The following is a 22,135-nucleotide window of genomic DNA, read 5'->3' as shown; positions in this document are numbered from 1 at the left end:
TGAGCTGGAGTGGCTGGAGAGTTCACTGGGAATAGTGTACAGCTGTGTGTCAGCAGACAGTGCATCCACAAAGAAATGGTGCCAGCCTGTTGTGCTGGCAGTTAAAATGCAAAAGGTGATTTGAAGTACACTAATTAATGTCCCATTCATGTATGAGTATGAAAGTGTGCTTTGTAGGATCAGATTCATGGCAAAAGGTTTGGAGAAGCAGTGAGCTAACTTTAATGTAATAAAGTATGTTTTGCTGTGATCAGGTTTACACTTTACCTATTTGTTTAAAAAGAAAAAAGTCTAGATTAACAGATCAATAGATCTTCTGTTTTGTTTGCTGGTGGGGTTTTTTCTTGCATGTTTCTTCATAATATTGAAATGTTATTTCAACAATATTTACTTATTTAAGGTATTTCACTTATCTGAAATTTCCTTGAGAGCTAAATTATGATTTAAAAATGACTCAGAGCTGTCCCAAAATGAGTGTTTGAGCCAGCATTTTAAATTTAATTGATAACAGTAAGATAGTGTAAAACTGTAAAGAATAAATCTGTTTTATTGGTATTTATTTAGTACAGCAATGAATATTGAATTTGTAATTTCCGGTGGCTCTTAGGGGACTTCTGCAGGGGGAGCTCCTTTTCTGAACTCTCTGTTCTTGGCTGTTCCCAGGAGAACAATGGTTATTGATATCAGTTTTTTTTGTTATTGATCTGCTCTGTATGAAGTAGTTTCATCTTCACATTTTATTTTTCTCTCTTTTTTGCTCTCATCTGGCTTTGTGTTCAGTACACGGTGTGGACTGCCCTGTGGGTCACCTGGAATGTTTTCATTATCTGCTTCTATTTGGAAGTAGGGGGGCTCTCAAAGGTAGGTCACTTATCCTTCTTCACATTTATGGGAGGGTGTTTCAGCAGTAGGACTCTCATGTTTTAGAAGACTGGAACCACAGAGGAAAAATGTGCTTGTTTGAACATACAATTTGATCTTCAGAGTTTCCCTCCAACAGGAGCTGTAGTGTTTGAACTTCTCCCTGCTAGTAAATAGCTGCAGGTTTGAAGTACATAAATGCAATGAATCTGAATTACAGTTGCTTTCTGAAGTACCATCCCCAGGTGAGAGGTGGGAAGGTATTCAGTTGTAAATTTGAGGTCCTTTCTGATTGTTGAAAAGTAGGCAGTGTCATTTTGGTTGAATTTCCAAGCATGTGTAAAAAGTGTGAATTTCCAAGACTGCTTTGAAAGAAAATTACTAAGAAGGTTAATGTAATGACTTGTTGAGCAAATTGATCTCACAGTGAGAATGTTAATTCTGTATAAAAAAGAACAAATGGCAAAGGATGACTTTTGTCACATCTGAATAAAACTTTCCTTTGTATGACACTCAGTGCTCTAGGTCACCAATTCTCTATTCAGTCCTCTGGTTAGAGCAGAAATGTTTGCTGGAATTCTCAAGAGATGTGTGCTTGTTCAAGGTAGCACTTATGTTAGCATAGGTTATGTTTAGCATTGTATCTGCAGGGAGTTTCATACACCTGCTGGTTTTTATCCTCCAGCTGGACACAGACGATGCAGATCTTGGTTTACCACATATACCACATTTAAATGACTCCAGGCACAGTTTACCATGGCACATGCTGATCCCAGCATTATCAATAGAATAAATGTCACTGTTACTGGTTGTGGATTTAGTGATATGAACTGCACCACTGCTAATTCATGCAATGCTTTAGAGAATGCAGTCCTGTGCCAGGGGCTCTCCTTGAGCAGGGAGGGTGCCCAGATGAGCCACTGGGACCCTTCCAGCTGACCCTTCCTGTGATTCTGTGAATTGTTTGCTCCACTCAGTTCAGAGTGGAACATTTATGAGCTATGTACTTGCTGGCATTAAAGCTCTTAGCTTTTGGTTGACAAACAGAAAACTGATGAAACCAATTTAATAAGAAATAAGTTTTAATTTACTCAGTAGAAATTCCATTTAAATTTAAGCTTTCAGTGATGGGTTCCTTTGGTGATAAAATTTTATAATGAAAAGTCTCAACAGTTTATTTTTCCTTCAAATATGTTGCTCATGAGGAGTCACAGGCTTGATAAAGAAATTAATACACTTCATAGATGATCAAAATAAATAATCCTAAAGGTATGTTCTGATCTGACTTAAAAATCTATTAGATGAACAGAAGAGCAACACATAGAAATGATGTATAGCCAAATAATTGTTCATTCTTATGATACATAGAGGTTGTATACTTTTATTTAGTTAGGTCATGTCTGTTTTGTAGTAACTATTATATTTTATGTGTAAGTAATATATTTGTCTGAGGGCCTAGGAAGTGAGGGAAAGGTTTTAGTCTGACCCTTGAATTTGTTTGCAATGGATTCTGATCATATCCTCAGTTAAGAGGTTTATAAATCAGCAGGTATGAATTGAAATCCTTCATCTTCCAGTTTCACTGCTGTGTTTCACTTTTTGCTCTTCTTAACAAGTATGACAAATCACAATGCAGAGAAATAGCAGCAAAAATACTACTTGGCAGTTGACAAAGTTACCTTTTATTAGTGTATACTTCACTTAATCTCTACATTTTTGTGGAACTTTTATCTTGTGGTTTATAATTTCATTTGAAAAGTGTTTTTCAACAGGGTGATAGACACAAAATTATTTCTATGGAAGTTAACTGCTCTTGTATAAATTATGCCAAAGGTATGAGTATGGAGACCAACTTAGCAATGATAGAATTAAGAACATTTTTCAGTACATCATGGTATTTTGAGTCTATTTATGGTCTTTCTAAAAATTATGCTAGATATGATGAGGCCATCAAGAGACTAAGGTCTTTTTGCCCCATATGCATAAAATCCTGGGTATTGAACATTTGGTTAATATGTCACACCAGCTTTAAATTGGGACCCACATTTTACCTGATATGCTAGTTCAAAAAAATCATAATTTCTTCCATTAGAGATGTTCCTGTGCTGTCAGACATGATAGGAAAGTGCTGCTATCAGAGTACATTAGTGTGCTGGGAAATCAAACACCATAATCAGCTTTCCAAGTATCACTGTTTATTCAGCATTGAAACCTTGGCAGGCAATATTAGCTTTTATTTTTCTTCCTATTGTTCTATTTTTCCATTAAAAAAAGGAAAAACTGCTGTGTCTCTGAAATGAATACAGATTGATTACAATTTTACACTTCTGTTGACATATCATTAGGGAAAATTGTAATGCTGTCTGGCAGGTGACTGATTTCTGTTGGCTTGTTTGTTTTTGAGCACTACCATGTTTGTGTTTGCTCTGACCAGAATGAGTTAGCTCTTGGTTGAAGTCCCATGAGTTTATTGAGTCTTCAATCATGAATGCTTCCAAAAATGTGACTTGGTACAATAATAAATGGCAATTTAAATTCAATATCTGCCCATGGAGTATGCATGCAATGCAAGCAGACTTTTCAAATGTTGTAATAGAAACCCACCACTGCTGAAATTTTGCTCAGATCCTATTTCTGAAGTGGGGAGGAGCATCTTTGAATATTCACTGTTTGAATTCTGCCAGGAAGTTCCACTGCAGTTAATGAAAAATTTTAATGAGAATAAGAAGGACATAGGTAATGTAAGCCTATTTACTGTGAAAGTTTGAAACATTCTCCCTTCAATTACCTTCAGTTATAATTTTCTTGATAAACTAAGCACCCTCCAATAGCTACACTGTGGTGATTAAGGCAGTCTCCTGGGAAAAGGATGATATAGAATCAAGTCATCTTGGGTGTGAAAGGGAGATAAACACAGCTCTGCCACAGCTGGCTGTTGTCAGTAGGAATCTAATGAGCAACTGTTTCCTCTTTAACTGCCTTATAAACAACAGAGAGGTCAACATCCGTTTTCACTTGTGTTACAGATGCACAAATAAATTTGTAATTTTTTTTTCAGGGCTAAAGGAAATGTATTTGATCAGAAATAAAAAAATATACCTATATACACCTTTTTTATTTGTATTAATTTTTTTTCTGATTTTGGCAGCAATGAAACTGCCCATATGAAATAAATGACATTTGCCTGTCTTTTTTTCATTTACTACTTTTCTGAAATTTAAACATAATTTTTAGTTTTAACCATTCCATATGAGAGAGACAAAGCTGTTATTATAACATGACCTTTTAATTCTCCACTGCAGGATGTCAGCTTGCTGCATCCATATATAAGCTCATTAATCATTTTGATCTCATTCTGTCTTGAAATGAAAGTAAGTTCTAATTGTCACATTCCAGAGTATAGGCAATTTAATGTAAACAAAAAAAAAAAAACCAAAAAAACAAAAACAAAACTGTTTTTCTGAAGTTTTGCATTTGCTTAAATATGGACCATGTAATTTCTGATGTGCATAAGCCAGCCCTCCATCTGCAGCAGTACAGGTGTTATCTACTCCTGTACAAAGGAGTCTTCATCTGTTTACAGTGTACAGTTAATGCTTCTTTTGTTTACATTTCCAGGCATCAACATCCCTCCAGTATTTCAGATCCAGTATGAAAATGGCTGTATTCATTGCATTTATCATTTGCTATTCCAATTTTTTTAATAGACAATTTTTCTACTAATTTTCTATTTGTGAGTTACAGGCATTTCTTTCCATGTGTTGAAACCTTTATTTGGTAAATGTATAGCAGCATTGTGGTATTGTGTCCACCTTTCCTGTTGTTTCATAATCCTCACCTAAGCAGCTGGGGAGTATTGATGAGCTCTTTTCTTTTCCTGGGATATTTCTGCTTGTCCTGCATGGCCTTTCCATGGCATGTTTCTTTGCTGTGAACCATGCCTCATTCTGGATTTAAGTTTTGCTCTCAAAATTGAGCTCTGTGTCAACTGACTCTACTAATTTTTTTGGCCAAGGATTTGCCTGGCACACACTCATATATTCAGTAGAAAACTACTTCTAAATAGCTTATGTTTATTATTTTGTCCTTAATTTTACATATTGAGTGAATGTGAGCTCTCTGATGTGCCTGTGGCACCAACTTCATTAGCCTTTCCCCTGAAGCTGAAGGAAGTTTTGCCTATGTCATTTAATGAAACAATATTTTTTGTGTGCTTTTTCCTAGTGATATTTACTTTGGTCAATGGATGATCAAAGTTTTTAGGGCTCCCATCCAGCTTTATTAAGCTGGAGACAGAACTATAGGCCAAATTATTATATGGATCTGTAGTTGGAGGGTAGAATTATCTGATAAAATTAATGATTTCTTCCATCTGAGGAAAAAAAAGGACGAATAATTTACTTATTAAAATTCTGACAGACTGGGAAACTAGTGCTCTTTTCCAAACAAAATGTTTTATATCAGAATGAGGGTTAATTATGTGGGCTTTATACTGGCTACTTGTGAAATCAGATTTATTCCATCTGGTACATGTCATTCAATCCTTAATTGTTGTGCAATTATATCTAATCATCTCAAATGGAGTAAGTTAAGCTCAGAACCAATGCTAATCTGTATTAATAGAGATGTTATGGTGTATGCTTGGGCTTGTGTCCCTTTTTTTTAATGTGAAATGAGAGCATTGGTTGAAATTACATTAACAATAGGAAAGAAAAAGTGATTCTCTTTCTAACTTGTGCTGATGCAAGTGAGAAAACAGAGACCATTATTTTGGTTTAATTATCATCATAATTAGCTCCATAGAATTACCCACTCCAAAAATCTCAGGGGCAAAGTAGGCAGCATCCATAAAACCTATATGGAAAATCAATAGATGGAGGATTAAGGACTTCCTTGTCTAAGCAGAGGATGGGTCATTTTGCATCTACTCACATGTAAGTGACTTTAATGTGGAGAAAGGGTTTTTTTCATATCCACTGGGAAGAAGAGCAAGAAATAATTTGCTGAGCATATGGCAAAGAATATTTGGTTGGAGGCCAGGAGAAGCTTTTTAATAGTAAGAACACTGAAGAGGATCTAAAGCTGTTACAAAACCTTAGTAGTGGACAACTTTTCCACTATTTTTGGTCTGTAGAAATGAGCCTCTGTCAAGATAAAAAACCCCAAGTGTCCATGGATGGTAAGGTAGGAGTGTTTAAATTCAAAAAATGAGCACAAGTTGAAGATTCAAAGCCTCATCTTAATTAAGAGTCTTAAACATTTCACCATGCCTGTCATTCCAGTTGGGGAGCTTGAAGTGCCTCTGGCTTTTCTCCCCAGAGCTGTGTAGGGACACAGAAAATAGGGGACCCTAGTGAAGTCTCCTGGGAAGCTGACAGCAAATTTTGGATGTGCACAGGTGGAATTTTACTGCTCAGCTGTGTGACAGCAAGAGGGAGACAATTCTATCATTGCTGCTCACTCTTGGTAGAGATTAGATCTCCCACAGACAAAGCTCATGTGCTGTGTGCTCGATTGATGGATTTTCAGTTGAACACCATCATTGCCTTCACTGGGAGCAAAGCACAAGTGATAGCAGTGTGTTTCCTTGCTGCTGTACACAGTGTGTACATTCATGGATGGCTCAGCTGAGAATTCCTTCCCACACAGCTCTTATTCATCACCACATCATCAGATCACCACCTCTCTTGGGAGACTACACACTTGGAATTCTCCTCACTACTGGGTGTTTGTTGGCTCCAGGTGATGCCACCAGCTGAGATGTGCACACTGAGTGATCATGCTGAAGCACTGGATGTGGCTGCAGGCCTTCTGCAATTTCTGAGCATTACAAATTACTAATTTTATAGCAGTAGTTAAATATAATCTCTTCCGAGCATATGCACTAGTAAAATTCAACTTGCAGAAATTAAATGCAAAGGTTGGGTTTGTTTCTTTGAGGTTTGGATCTCCTCACCTTTTCCGCCTTCCTCTACATTATAATTCCCAAAGGGCTAAAAAAATTATTGTTTTGTAAGTAAAGCTCCAGAATCTTCTCTGACAATAAAAAAGGAGGAAATAGTAAATAGAGTTAAGACAATATAAAGCAAAACCAGACCAAATATAAGTTTTAATGCTTGCATCATATAATCCATTTGACTCCCTTGGCCTTCACCCTTTCTTTGAACCAGCTCTCAGAAGTAATTTTTTTTTTTTTTAAAGGCTTTAGAATCACTTGCCTCCTTTCAGTTTTTCTTGTTCCCTTTCCTACAGTGGAGGTTCCACTGAAATATGTTTGTTAAAATATGGACTTCTAATATGACCTTCCTTATTCAAATTGCTCCTCCCATCCTGCTGCTTTCTCACTATAAAAAGAAATAATCTCCAGGTTCAATTGTATTTAATACTTTTCCATGATGTTCTGCTCAAACAGCAGCCTTTTGAATTTTTAATTACTTTGGCAATAAACCTGGAAAGCAATTTACTGTGAAGTTATGCAGTGTAATATTGAACAGAAACAACATTTCAGCACTTCAAAATAATAGCTCTGGCCTTGGCTGGTGTTAGGTACCATTAATCATAGATTAACATGTTGTTGGGGTGCCTTTCAATGGTATTTGCAAACAGTATTTTTTGATGTTGTGTTAGGCTGACATCAGTACGTGCAGGAGCTGAAAATCTGTGTGGTACTTTCTGTACAGAATACAATGACTCTTTCCATGTGAAGTCAGAGAAGAATTAGCTATGAACTGTGAATTCATAATGATGAAGCTATGGAAAATAGCATTTTCTTTTTATTTGCAATTTAAATTTCTCAGACAAAAGAGGTGACTTACAAAAGATGACTTAATATGTTCTCTCTTTAAAAAAAAAAAAAAAGATAGGAAAAGAAGGAAATTGAAGAGCAGAAATGTGTGAATCTATTGCAGCTGAGGAGGCTTTGTGGCTGTTAAGATGAAGAGACTTTGATGTTCCAGATTTCATGTTCCAAAACTAATTTCTTGTTCAGTCTGTTTTATTCAACTGCATAACGGTGTTGCCTTATGTAATGTCTAATGAAAAATATGCTTATTCTTGAAAAGAGAATTAACATGCACTAGTTTCATGGCACTATTTGAGCATAAGATTCTGGGAAAAAACTTATATGGAATAAATGGGGCACAGATAAATGGCAGTGAAACTGCAAAATGTGTCATTCTGATGTTAATTAGCTTGTTTACGTGATGCTGTCACACTGCTGAACAACTTAATCAAGAGTACATTCCAGATGATGCAAAAAATGAATTTTGTATCCTTTCAGAAATTTACAGAGGTTCAATTCATTATATACAGTGAGAATCATTAAAATAGGTGTTTCAATCAGAACTGGTTTTCTTTTATAACCCCCAATGATGCAAAATTGTAATGTTGATATCTGGAGTGGAGGATACCACCTTCTTTGGTTTAAATTACTGAGGTAATTTCTCTGTGGGGTTTTTTTTAATAAGGTAAGTAAGGTAAGTAGTTCAAGTCACTTGCAATATTTCTCCAAAGAGACATTTGGATATGAAAATGTATTCCTGTGATTCAGGAATCCATGCTGCAATAGCTAGAGATGCAGAGAGGGGAAACCCTGCATACCTAAGGTTTGTGTCTGAAAAAGTCATGGATATTTACATGTAGAACCAAGAACATACAGAATAATGAATAAGAGAATGCAAGAGCATCTAGTCATCTATTCTAACCTTGTGATTCTGAAATAAGATGGATTGTTCATGGAGTGAGTTGTGATTTAGTTGTAAACAAGTATGACACACTCATCTGCAGGTAAGGGTGAACCTAGATTTTGTTACTTGGGATTATTTTGCCTACTTATTGACATTTGAAGTGATTATTATGCTCCTTTTTGTAGATATGGGAAGGCTGTTGCTGGTACTTCATTTTCTTCTTTGTAAATGTGATGCCCTTCCGATAAAACTGCAGTGAAACATGTTTTGATTATTTATTTGATCATATTCTTATGAATTTTGACATTAGACCAACCACACCTGCTGCCTGTCTAGCAACTTCTAACTACTGAGATGAGTGACTGCTGTGTAGAGATTTTGACCCATATGTAAAGCACTATACTTCTTTTAGTTATTTTACTTATTTACTGCCAAATCTATTTGCTAAGGTAAAACTTCTGTTATTGATAAAAATTTCTATACAGTGTTTTTACTGCTGTAGTGTATCCTTTGGGATTTTAGTTTTGAGAATTTCCAAGCAAGGACTTCTTCCTAATTATGGGGAAATCTGTCATTTCATTAGTGTTCTGATGAAGTTTTAATTATTTAGTTGATATCTAGTTTGAAAACAATTTAACTGTTTTGAAGGGAGTTTCAGACTGATTCATAGGTTGTTTGCTTGGTGTTTTTTCTTCCATTAGAAGGCAATGCTTGTTAAGAAGAAAATGTGATTTTAAGCAAATTTTTTTTTGTAATAGTTTACACGTGAGACAATCCTAGATCTTGATGAAAGTACAAAGCATTTGTTGTTGATGACAGTGGAATGTGGAAAAAAAGTTATTCTCATAAATTTTGATGCTGAATCTCATGGGATTTTTAAGCACACTAAATGTTTCTTATGGGACTTCATAACTGGAAATCCTTGAATCATTAAGGTTGGAAAATATTTCCAAGGTCATCAAGTGCAATCATTAACCTAACACAGCAGGTCCCCAAGGACCACATGGACACATTTCTTGAGCACTTCCAAGGACAGTGATTCCACCACTTCCCTGGGCAGCCTGTCCCAACCCTATGAGTGTAGAAGTTTTTTCTAACATCCCATATAAATCTCACCTGGCTGGCTTGAGGCCATTTCCTCTTGTCACTTGTTACCTGGGAGAAGGGACTGACCCCCACCTGAATGCAGTCTGCTTTCAGGTAGTTACAGAGTGGGATGTGGTCTCCCCTGAAGTTCTTTTTCTGCAGCTCCTCATTAGACTTGTGCTCCAGATCCTTCATTGGCTTTGTTGCCCTTTTCTGGACTCACTGCAGCACCTCAATGTCCTTCCTGAATTGAGAGGTGCAGAATTCAACACAGCTCTCAGTGTTTGGCCTCCCAGTGCTGAGTGGAGGGGACAATCACTGTGCTGGTCCTGCTCACCCAACAGTTCCTGATCCCACCAGGATGCCATTGGGCTTCTGGGCCACCTGGGCACACCTGGCTCAAGTTCAGCCAGCTGTTGACCAGCACCCCCAGGTCCTTTTCCACTGGGCAGATTTCCAGCCACTCTTCCCCAGCCTGTAGCACTGCCTGGGGTTGTTTTTGAACTGGAAAAGAAATGCAAGAAGCAGTTTATCATTTATCATCTCTAGATGTTATCCAAGTGACTGCTTACATCATTTGGGATACATAAACTCTAAATTGGAGGAAAAGCAAGGGAGAAAGCTTGGTTTCTTTTTCATAGATGTATATTTGACAGCTAAGATTTTTCCTAACTACATAGATCCTCTATATCCACTCAGAATTTTCCTTATTCTCCATTCCTTTCTAGTGTCTTGTCATTGGATGTACAAAATCCTGAAATTTCTTTGCTAACATCCTCCTTAAATTACTTCTGTCCAAGAGTCTGGTGTTGTAATTTTGCCTTTGATTTTTGCAAACCTTGTAACTGTGATGTTCCTACCTAAAACTGACTTTCACCAGCTATTTCAAAAGAGCCTCTGGAAGAAAAAAATTTCTCTTCAGCTCTTTTAAGTGGTTCTTTCTGGGTGGACAATGTGGCAGTGTCCCTGCCTTTACTCCCAGTATTAATTTCTTTTGAAGGCTTCAGGAAACAAAAAGCTCTAGTTCAATAGCATAACCTTGGGTAAGCCTTAAATGTCTGTTTTGGCAATCCTTTCTTCATTTGTAGAATGCTTGATGTTTGTGCTGTTAAAATGTCTTAATTAGAAGAAGGTTTTTAATTCTGCAAGGTCATAGGAAGTATTCTCTTAATCTTTGTGGTTTGAATCTTGTAGCAAGTTTACCTCCTAAATCTGGTTTTCATCTAATAATTTATTTAACCTCTATAAGGTGAATGGGCTTTGAGAACTCCTTTTCAATTGCACAAGGGAATTGAAGGGATTGTTCCTTGTCTAGGTTATTATACTCTCTTTCTTTTCCAGCTGTCCTTCAGGGAAATTCCTTGCTCGTGTTGATGATGTGACTGAATTTATTATTCATGAGTATCAGAATTCCTTTGAGCAGACTTCTTCAGTTTGGATTAATGGGAAAGGGTGAGAGAATCCTTTGGGGGATTTAGCTGCCCTCCTGCCCTTTGCTTTGCTAGGAGGTTTATTGTCTGAGTGGCTTTAGTATAGCAGGAATAATGCAGGGTCTTCTTGACCTATTCAGTCGAATGGGAAAGGCAGAAATGTTGGAAGAGAAGTCACAGGGATGGCAGCAGTGCCTAACTCTGTCTTCCAAGGGCAAATGCTGCTTGTGAGTAATTTGATTGTCTCTGTGTCATAGCAGCATTGCATTGTACACTTAGAATCCCTCTCTGCTTATATCCTTAGAGAGCATGTAGAAGTTCTTTAAAGTGCTGTTTTGAACGAGGCATTCTCTTCCAGAGGGAGAATGTGTTACACCCATCTGCTGAGGATTGCTGCTCTGTGTTACTGTTCTGCATGCTTGGAAGCTGTTTTTGGGGGGCCTCCTTGGTAGATCAAGAGCTCATGTTTGATTTGGGAGTTTTGGCTGAAGATTTTCCTTGTTTATCTCAAATGTTTGAGGGTTTGGATATGTTTTATCATTTCAATCTCTCTGAACTACCTACTGAAGTCTGTCTAGTTCTGCTTCAAGGGGCACAGGTGTAATTCCTTGACCCCTGATTGCTTATTTGCAGATATAAAACAGTTGAATCATTTTACTTCTACTTTCTGTGAATTACCAATGATATTTGGATTTCTTTCAGCTTTCTTTTTATTTAGTATTTTTCCTCAGTTTGATCAGATATGACCAAACTACTGGCCAGCTTGCCAGAGCAGATTATTTTCCTTTTGATCCATGTCATCTTGACTAAATTGGTTTCTTTATCTGTTACCAGGGCATTCACCAGTGCTCTTATTTTTTCCTCTTCAAAGGTGGGCTGTTGGATAAAAGACTGTAGTCAGTGAGGAAAAATCAACTTACATGTCCAGCTGTGAAGGAACTGATATTCACTAAATCTTCATCTCAAGCACACTTGTACACTGTTTAACTTGGGAGTTGTTCATGCTGTGTTGGGACCACTTTCATGTGTTTCACATCTTCCCTGATTTTGAACTTTTTTTTGCTTCAGGGTATCTTCTATCCTTACGTCTTGTTTTTCACATGAGGTAGCTATTATTATTATTCTTAAATGTTTTTGGCATGTGGATTATGTCCTCTGAAAACATTAGCACAATCAGTACAAACAAATAATCTGGAAAAGCCAAAATTTCTTAATAATCGATTTTAATTAGTACTTCTTGATATTTTTATCTATTATAGGTTTAGTTTGCATATATTTTATTCTTATGAATCAATTGACTACCTGATAAGTTTAAAGTATACTTTATATAATGGCTTTAGAGTTGCAATTTCCTATAAAAATTCAAATTATTTTGTGGCATAATTTCCTTTGAAAACTTCTCACTTTGATACAATATGCTACTCTTTGTGCAAATGTTTACATCTTAAAATATGCTTGGGACATAAATTTACCTTGTTATAATATATGAAATAACCAAATGGTTTTAAATGGTATTTAGAGAGTTTTAAAATGTTCCTAGATTTTAGTAATGCCATGAGTATCCTAGAATATTAATTTCTGAATGTCTAAGTAAATCACTTTTTACATCTGTAGTTAGACTTAAGCATTCCAGGATCATGTTAACTTTTATCCAAACATTTTGTTTTCCAGAATGCAGTTTACAGATCTGTGTCATGACTTGTATTTCCTGTTTCCAGGCTTTATAATTTTGCTTGTGCCTTCCTGTAGTTTAATGGATTTGGTTTCACTCATCCCAGCTTACCAAGTAGTCCAGATGGCCCTGCACAGCTGCCTGCCTTTTCATTGTTTACCCTCCTCCCTCTCTTTGTGTCATCTGCAAAAACATCCCCTGCAAGCAGGGATTTTATATGTGCTTCTAGATCACTGATGAGAATGTGGAATAACATCAGAACATGCATCAATCCCAAGGGAGTCCTGCTAGAAACACTCTTACTCAGCCTCAGCTATGATTTTCCATTGATAACTATGTCAATTAGCTACTTTTCAATCTGTTTAATATTCAGTCCATTAGAATGTACTGCCATTCAGTTTTTTTCAATAAGAATGTTTTGTGAATGCCTCATAGATCTTATAATATAGATATTACCTTCTTGCAGCTCCTGTCAACTCACCATTTAACCTCTGGAAGCAATTAGAGTTTCTTTAACAGCTGCTAATGTCTTAAGAAATTTTATTGACTGACATCAATTATACTGCTTTTGCAGGATCTCAGGCATGTTTTTAAGTAATTTTTCTTCTGTTTGCTTTGGGACTAAAGTTAGATTAATGATCCTAGAACCATGTGCATTTTATGAATCCTTTATAGGCTTTAAAGTTTTTTCAGGCTCATGCAGTTCCAGATATTTATTATAAATTGACTTATTCGTATTCATGGACCTCAATATCCAGATTTTTTGTGTTGTTGTATTGTCCATCAATGTCTTTCCTCTGTTCTTAAAAAGCACAAACTCTGCTTCAGAAAGGCAAGGGGAGCATCAGCCCCCCAATGAGCTGCTATGGCTTAAAACACATGGGTAGTGTGTGCAAATTACACTGGTTATTGTCCTGCAACACTGTGTGTTCCTACTGCTTAGATTTCTGTGTGGGGGCTTTTTCTGCTGCTTCAGACACAAGATTACCTTAAAATGCATGAGTAGTCTCATTAAACTCAATAAAATTACTCAGATGCTCACCATGCATTTAAGTAGTTTGCAGGATCAGCATTAAAATAAGAGGCAATCCATAGACCTCTCCACTTCTCATATATAAAGTTTGAAAAGGGAAGGGGGGCTTTAATATAAAAACTGAAAAAACCCTAGGAATTTATCAGGTACCAAAATCTTGTCTTTTGCAATGAAGTTGAAATTCTAATGTTTGAAATGTGTTAAATGAGTTCTTTGTATTGGGCTGTCTATATCATTCTGTTTGTGTATTATGCACATTACAATATTGCCTAATGGTGTCTCTTAACAGCCCTTTCAAGTAATCTGGGTTGCATTTGCCTGTATTGATCTTGTACATATTATTGTGGCACCTCTTCTGTGATTCTGTTGTGCTTTTGCTTTGTAACTTCTCCCAGTAGATAATAGGAAGTGAGAGAATTAAATGAATTGCAGTCAAAAGAAATCAGGGAAGGATATGTAGATGTATGAAATTTGTGTTATATGTTTCTTTTTTTTAAGCAAACATCTGCCTTAGTTTACTATTTCAGTGCATCTCTGAAACATTCAGTACTTTAAAAAACAAGTCATCCTTATAAAGGAGAATAAAAAAATCAGAGTTAAAGCCACTCTTAGAACCCAGAAAGGATTTAGAGGTGAAGAAATTTGTATTCTATTAGTGTCAATATTAGATTTGTGTGAAAAAGACTGCACAATATGTTGTTTTTTATGTTCTGAGGCTTAGTCATTACAGTTTGTTCTGCTACATCACATCACCAAGGTTGTGAATAGCACAATAAATAATTTTTCTGACATAGATTGTATTTTAATTTAGTACTTGCATTTTGAGTCCCTTAAATAGCATGGAAGTAAAAATGTGTTTCTGTATTTAAATGTTTTGCCAACAGTGAAATACGCTGGTGCATCAAATAATATGATCTAATATTTCATGTGGTTGTGCTCTTTCTAGCAGAATTATCTCTTCATTTTGCTTGTAATTCCACTTGCCTTAATAGATTACTTTGTCAGTCCACTGAGTGACTGTTTAAGTCAGGTTGCACTGTAGATGAAGAGAAACACAGGAGATTACAAGTTGCAGGATGATAAATGAAAGGTATGACATGGTAGCTATTCATGGTACTGAAAACCAAACACAGTGTGTCAATGCTTGCACATTTTTCTGTATGGGCTGTTGGTAAATACCATTTTTAGGACAATAAAACTCAGGTTTTCATTTTGTGAGTTGTTGGAATTTCAGAGTTCTTGGCTTTCTGCTGAGATGGTATAAACTGATCTGAAATAAATGCATTGAAACCTTGATCACACGGGTTGTACAGAAGTTTGACCTTGTTGTCTCAGCCATTTCTTTAATGAAAAGCAAGGTACTTGTGTGCAAAGCAACCTCAAAGGAGAGAGTGGGGTTTGTTACCTGTTCTGAGGAGGAAACCCCTGGAGGGCAGTGATGTGAAGCTGTCTTGACATCCACAGTGTGTTTTCAGGGGTGCAGTCCCAGGTCTCACACACACCTCCCATGGCTGGGATGGAGAGTGTCCTGTGAGGACACTGCCTCAGTGGCAGTGCTGGGAGGGAAACTGTCTCTCAGGGAGCCTTGCTGCCTCTCCAGAGGCATCTTGTGTATTCAGGGCTTCTCCTTCTCTGTCCTTCCATAAATAAACTAAACCTCTTCCCATCTCTGTCCCACCTCACCCATCTACCAACATAGAAGGAATTTTGCTCTGATTTTTTTTTCTATTGAGTACTGTCCACCAATTCATGCCATTGCTTTTCACCCTAGATGTGTATTTTACCTCTATGTATTTCTTTTATTCCTTGCTTTCCAGAGAGCCATTGCTTCATTGCTTAGGTGTTTGACTCATGGAAGACAATCTTGGCTTCAGTGTGCTTTTAAAAGGGACATGGGTGCTGTAGTGTTGTGGATCACCACGTTGCAGATGCCAGTGACTCTGAGGTACCTGATGTACTATACAAACATAGTCTGAACGATTGTATATGTTGAGGATTTGGAAAAAACATTCTCCACTTACCCTTGATGAGTGAGATCAGATATATTACAGATCTTTGGTACCAGGATAGACTTTCAGTTTTACACTTGAGAAGCAAAAAGTCAAATATTAGATTTATGTTTTTCTAGTAAATAGGCACACTACAGGTTCCTGAAATCAATGATGCTCAAAATTGCCCAAGCATTGAATGATATGCATGAATAATTTAAGAATGTTTTGTTAAATGTGCAAAAGTCAAGTTATCCTTTCAGTGAGACTCATTGCAAATCGCCAGCAATTTACTACATTTCTGAAAATCACAGGCAGCAATTTACAGAAAAGATTGGACCTATTGCTATACATGTGACATTTTCTTGATTTAAACTGTCATTCTGAAAAGCTGTTTACTGACAGTCAGAGTTTGGAATGAGGCTATAAAGTTTACTGAGGAATTCCTTGCAGTTGAGGTTGAACTATATTTCTGCTTGGGTAGAGAAGAGCATGTAGACCTCCTACTGCAACTGAAGCATCAATGCATGCAAATTAGCACTTTCAAGGGAAATGATACATGATCTTTTTAGACATTCATGTGCTATAATGGTGTATGGTGCTGTGCTTCATTTTGCATCTCATGAACAGGAATGTATTTCCAACATACCTGACTAAGTGCTGCATACACTTGCACTATAGTGCTATGCAGTGGCTTCATCATTTTTGTCTCTAAGCAATGGTTATCAAATTAATTCCTGGAGATGATCTGCTGCCTTCTGAATGTCTTGTTGGGCTAGAGAGGTGAATATGCACCTTTTTTATTTTTTTTTAATTATTAACTATACTAGGAGTTGTCCTACCAAATTAGTTCCTGTTACATTTCCATGGCATGTAGGTATGCAGTACATGCTACAAGGAATATTTCTCATCACTGTCTTCACTGCCTTCTCTTTGACATCCTGAGAGCAGTTTCAGTGTGTGACACTCAGTGTGGTTCTCTAGTAAACTTAAATGAACATACACTTAGATATGCACTAATCTAGATACCCTGATGTTCCCCAGAACTAACTTTTAGTATCAAATAACTTCTGCTCCGGTTCTCTGTCTTAGAAACAGTTTCAAAGTACTTTCTGGTGTAGTCACTCAACCACACTTGGCTAGTTTTGCATGCTGTTGTGGATAAGTCCTTGGTATGAAGAAGTCATTGCTTCAAGTCAGGAAGTGGAGAGAAAGCTGGTCAGCCTAAAATTGCATTGCCTGGAATATTGTGGCTATCGTGTCCAAGTGAGTAAAATGAAAATTAACAATATTGACAAGAGACACTTTCCTTTGTCATTGCTTTATGGATACACCAGAATGTTTTTCTCGAGGAGATGGACACAAAGAAGAATGTCTCCTAGTGCTGCTTACTTTGAAACTTATTTAACCAATATGATTCAGACATTAAAGCTGAAAGTGATCATAAACATTGGAGAACATTTGAGGAAATGCACTGTAACTTGAAAGTTCAGCCTTTTCAGAGGAATCTCTTTTGAAAAGGGTCTGAGTTAGTACCATATATCAAAAAAGAGACAAAGGAAAACATGCAACCACTGAAATACATGTGCAAGTGCTTTGGAGAAGATCCAGAAGCAGCTCAGTTCACCTGTATAAACCAGAGCCCGATGAGCACTTGTGTTATAGGCAGATGGTTACAAGAGACAGTGGAAATGTGTGGCAAACCTAACAGAGATAAGAATTAAAGATAAAAATGGACCTCCCTGTAAACCAGACAAGCTTCAGTTGCTGCAGTCCAGTGACAGTTTGGTCTTGTGGAAAGAGGTGATCCTCAGGCATTGCCAGTCCTGTTACTGAAGCCAAACTGATGGAAGGTTTCAGCCAGTAGGAATTTTGGGAGCACATCTGACAGTGGATTTGAGGTTTTTTTATGTGGAATTTATGGATACTGTTGTACTGTAACAGTGAATTCAATGTTTCATATGCACTCTATTGGTATTAGTGCTCATTTCCATTAGTATTCATTAATAGACCCAGCCTGGGATTCCACTGCCTTCATCAGTTGTGCTGTGTGGAGGTGTCTGTGGAATTCTGCTTTTGTGAAGAATTTGGTGAGGGGGAAAAAAGCAAGTGATGAGATGGGCAAAAAAGGCAAGCATCAAGGAGGAAATCAGTTCTCTTTCCTCTTAAACAGTTTTGTAGGAAGAACACACTAAACCAATAAGGTTGAAATACAGAATAGTTGATACTGGGATATTTAATTAAAAATAAGTTTTTTAAAATATTCATTTGAAAATTGAGGAGGAAATAGAATGAATGGAATTATTCTTCTGTAAGTAAGTCTAGCTTCAGAGGGAACCTGGATTATTCATCATACCACATTAGACAGGGTGTTGAGAAAATGTCAATTAATATGTGAGGATCTGATTGTCACTGCCTGATATTTTAGTCACTTGCTCTGTTTCAAGAAGTCTCTAGTTCTTGATTTATTGAAAATACAAAATCTTAACTGCACACTTTCTTGCTGTGACATTTTGCTTTTGTATCTTTGATTTATAATTCAGTTCCTGTACCCCAGATTTACACATGCCCACATGCAGAAAGACTCCTCTTCCCTCTTGCTTTATTAAAAGCTTTATTTTTTTGCTTCTGTGAGGTGGGTGTGCAGTCCACTTAGTTCTGTTTCCTTTGGTGGAAGTTTAGTCTGGTTGGCCTGGGTGAGACCTGGTGACAGCACAAGCTGCCACAGTGCTGATGGTGACACAGAGTTCTGCTGTTCTCCTCCTCACACTAAAGCACAGGAACTCACCTCACTGGGTGCCTGCACCTTTTGCAGCCTCCTGGGGAATTCAGTGGATAAGCAAGGCAAGAGCAAACACTGCCTAAAGGTGTCCTAGAATCACTTTTTTATTCCTTGCATTTCAAATCAGCCTACTCCAAATTAGAGTCTCCTTTCATGCCCAGTTTGTCTGAATGGCAGCCTTCACTCAGTATTTTTCTCAAATAGTAAAGCTGCAGCAGTTCTTTAATAGATTTCTGTTTTTCTTTACATTTTTATGTTCCATAAGCAAAATCAGAAAATGTTAGAACTTTTATCACGGGAATTAACAGCTAACATGGTCAGTGAATACAGATTAATGGTATTCCATTCTTCTGGTATTACCTGAGTTATTTCATAAGTCAGATCAATATTACACAAATTAGTTCAAAGTGGCCTGTGAAATCTTCCATCAGCTTTTGGTTTCTTTCACAAATATTGAAAGATACTTTTAAATTGTGTCTGCTATAGTGAGTATTTTACCAGCCAGACCTCAAGTATGGAGTGTATCTGGGTTACTTGCAAAGTCATAAGACCTGATGTAATAACAGAATCATTACTTTGATTTATGGGGAAGAAACACAGTTCCTTTCCTCATATTATCTTAAAAAAACCAAACCAACAAAATCCAAACCTACCTTTCTCATTGAGAAGCACCAAACTCAAATCTCTAGCTCTTTTGAACTGCTTTAAACAAGCTCTATTTCCTGTGTTAAATCTAAACAAGGGAGATGGCCAAATTAATTTTTGTAAGCACGTTTTTGTATTAGTATTGAATACTTTGTTGGCTTGTGTGAGCTCATTTGCTTTGTTTTTCTGATGCTCTACAAATGCAAGTCTCTCCAAATAACCATCCCTGAGCTCTTTGCTGTTGGCCTCCCTCTCATTTTTGCAATGCCTTATGCACTTCTTGGTCACCTGAGATGAACAAACACAAGATATTTAAGATATTGTAAGTACCAAGAAAAAAAAAAAAAAAAAAAAAAAAAAAAAAAAAAAAAAAAATCCAAAAACAACTGAGCAAAAAAAACCCAACAAACCTAAAAAAACTCCCCAAAAAATTCAAACAGAAGAAACCTCCAAGAAGTTAAATTGCTAGCATACTTATTGCCCTGTCTCAAGTATAGATATTGGACTTAAAAACCAATTTGATTGAAACTTGTTTATTTAGAAGAACTTGGTTAAAAAAAGTTAACTGTAGCATTGTGGCTAAATGCATCCTAACAATAGAGTTGGGGATTCTTTTATGTTTCTCAGTCTATACATCTGATTTTGATCTGAGCAAGGTGCAGTCAACTTTTAGTGTGAATTTAGCATTCTTTTAAAATACATTGGAATTTCCAGCTTCAAAATGTGCTGTTATAAAAAGCAACCCTGCAGAGAAGCTTTTTTTCTTTTTGTTTCATTACCATTTGAAATGAAAACATGTCAAAATAACATAATCAAAAAAATAATATATCATGAGTGAAAGTTTATTAATGACTGACTTGCTTGAAGATCCCTGGATTTTTGTATGTAATTAAGAAATAGAGCAACATCTTGTGGTATTCTCTGTCAATATTTTAAAATGTGATACTTTAAATTGTTCTGTGACACATAACTTACAACTTGTTACTGTCAGCTTCTGACTCTTTACTTTGTTTTAGCTTGGTTTTTTAGTGGATACAAGAGGATTTTATTTTATCTGTTTCCATAAAAAAGTGCAAAAATGGAACAAGTGACTTTGTAGAAAACTCATCTTTGTACAAACTGCTTTCTGCTATCTGTGGATTTTTGTTTGAGTATGTCAGGCAATATCTCCCCCTAGAATCTCTGAGTGCTCTCAACCCTGGCTTTTTATCATCAGTTTTTGTATTGGAAAATGTAAGCTGCTTTGACATCTTTTGATCAAATATGTTTTAGAGGCATGAGTCATCTGGGGTCAATTCACTTGTCAGAATGCTTTTTGACGAATAAAGAAGGTAAAAAATTGCTGAAAAATATGAAAAAGCATATTCTTAATTTTAGTGTTTGGAATTACAAGATCTTTATAAAAATAACCAAGTTTACAGTGAATTTTTAGGACGTGTTTTAATGAACAAATTAAATAATTTTGTCATGTATTGCCTTTGAGCATATTGTGTTAACTCAGGAGTTCACTATAAAAATGGAAGAGAATGTTATGAATGAAAAGCAGGATGTGGTGGTGGTGGTTGTCAACTCCATATGAAGATGGACAAATAAATTGTTTTGAATTTAGTTTGCTATTCTCATGATCAAGACTTCCTTTGCTCATTCTGCAATCAGTAATCTTTGTACACAATACAAGCACTGAAGGTGGGGAGAACACTAAATCCATCAGATTACTATTTTATTTTTGAAAGTGTCACATAGTACTTCTATGTGAAGTATATTACGTAGCAAATTAAAACAATATTGGCATTTTCTGCCTAGATAACAAGCTTATATTACATTGTGGAGAAGAGAGGAAGATGAAGAAGATGTATAAGAAGAATCCCTGAATAAACTTACATTTCAGCTGGGACAGGCTTGTGAGGAGTTAAGGGACATGGAGCACTTTAGAGATGCTGCTCTCTAGAGACCATTCTTGGTCAGACTGTGGTTCCTGATCACAAGCTGTCCCAAATCATGTCTTCAAAACTTTTTTCCAGAGTCAGAATTGGGTTAGAATTCCTTAATTACATGCAGTTATGATAAATTAGTGTTTGGAGGGGGTTAATGTTTATTTATATTAAAAAAAAAAAAAAAAAAAATTAAAAAAAAATAATGCTTACTTTTAGAATAGAATGGAATGGAATCTTTTGTTTGGAAAGGACCCACAATGACCACCTAGTCCAACTCCCTGACCAGTTCAGGGCTGATCAAAAGTTAAAGTTTGTTGCTAATGACAATTTTAAAAAGCTCCTTAAACATGGCAGGCTGGGGCATCAATCACCTCTCTAGGGAGCCTGTTCCAGTGTTTGCCCACTCTCCCAGTAAGAAAATCCTTCCCAATGTCAAGTCCAAACCCCCACTGGCACAGCTCTGAACCATTAATAAAATAAAACCACAAAAACAACAAATAAAAGAAACAAAAAACAACAACAAATTAAAAGAACAAACAAAACACCCCACAGAAAGCAAAACAAACCAAAAAAAGGAAGAGCCTTGATAGTTTTCCTGTAATTACATTCAGTTGAATCAATGGAATGATGTGCCCTCACTTCACAGCCACATCTATATATATATGAAACACAGAGGGAAAGTTTATCTGAAGTGTGATCTTATGTTTACTCTATCAAAAGTAGCCTTTGTGAATATGACTGACTGAGAGTAAGAAGTTTCTGGGTTACTGATTGTCTTAATTCAGAAAAACTTATTGGTTATTCAATATTTTTTGGCAGGTCTTACTAAGGCAGATGTTTTTGTTCCTTTTCTGGAATTTTTCATTCATTTTTGTGGTGATTTGAAGTTCAAAAAAGTTCAATCAGTTTTAGAAGACTTGGGACTTTGGTATTTTATCCAGTTATTTTATATCAGAAAATGTTTGATATAACATGTGAAGTCTCTTCTGGGGCACACTAAGCAGCAGCCCTGATACTGT

The 22,135-nt window shown here is 36.4% G+C and overlaps 1 protein-coding gene across 2 annotated transcripts in view; it reads left to right on the top strand.

The window, feature by feature from the left end:
* The window catches only part of NKAIN3 (sodium/potassium transporting ATPase interacting 3), a 328,068-nt gene that overhangs the window by 162,055 nt on the left and 143,878 nt on the right, over positions 1–22,135 (top strand). For both annotated transcript variants that reach the window (XM_056484372.1, XM_056484371.1), the window contains exon 3: positions 781–861. In XM_056484372.1, coding sequence (XP_056340347.1) covers positions 781–861 — 81 coding nt within the window. The remainder of the gene's footprint in view (positions 1–780; positions 862–22,135) is intronic.

The sequence above is a fragment of the Oenanthe melanoleuca genome, chromosome 2 (genome assembly GCF_029582105.1).
Source record: "Oenanthe melanoleuca isolate GR-GAL-2019-014 chromosome 2, OMel1.0, whole genome shotgun sequence".
Lineage (NCBI taxonomy): Eukaryota > Metazoa > Chordata > Aves > Passeriformes > Muscicapidae > Oenanthe > Oenanthe melanoleuca.
The sequence above is the reverse complement of the archived record's forward strand: the minus strand, read 5'-3'. Positions and strand labels throughout refer to the sequence as shown.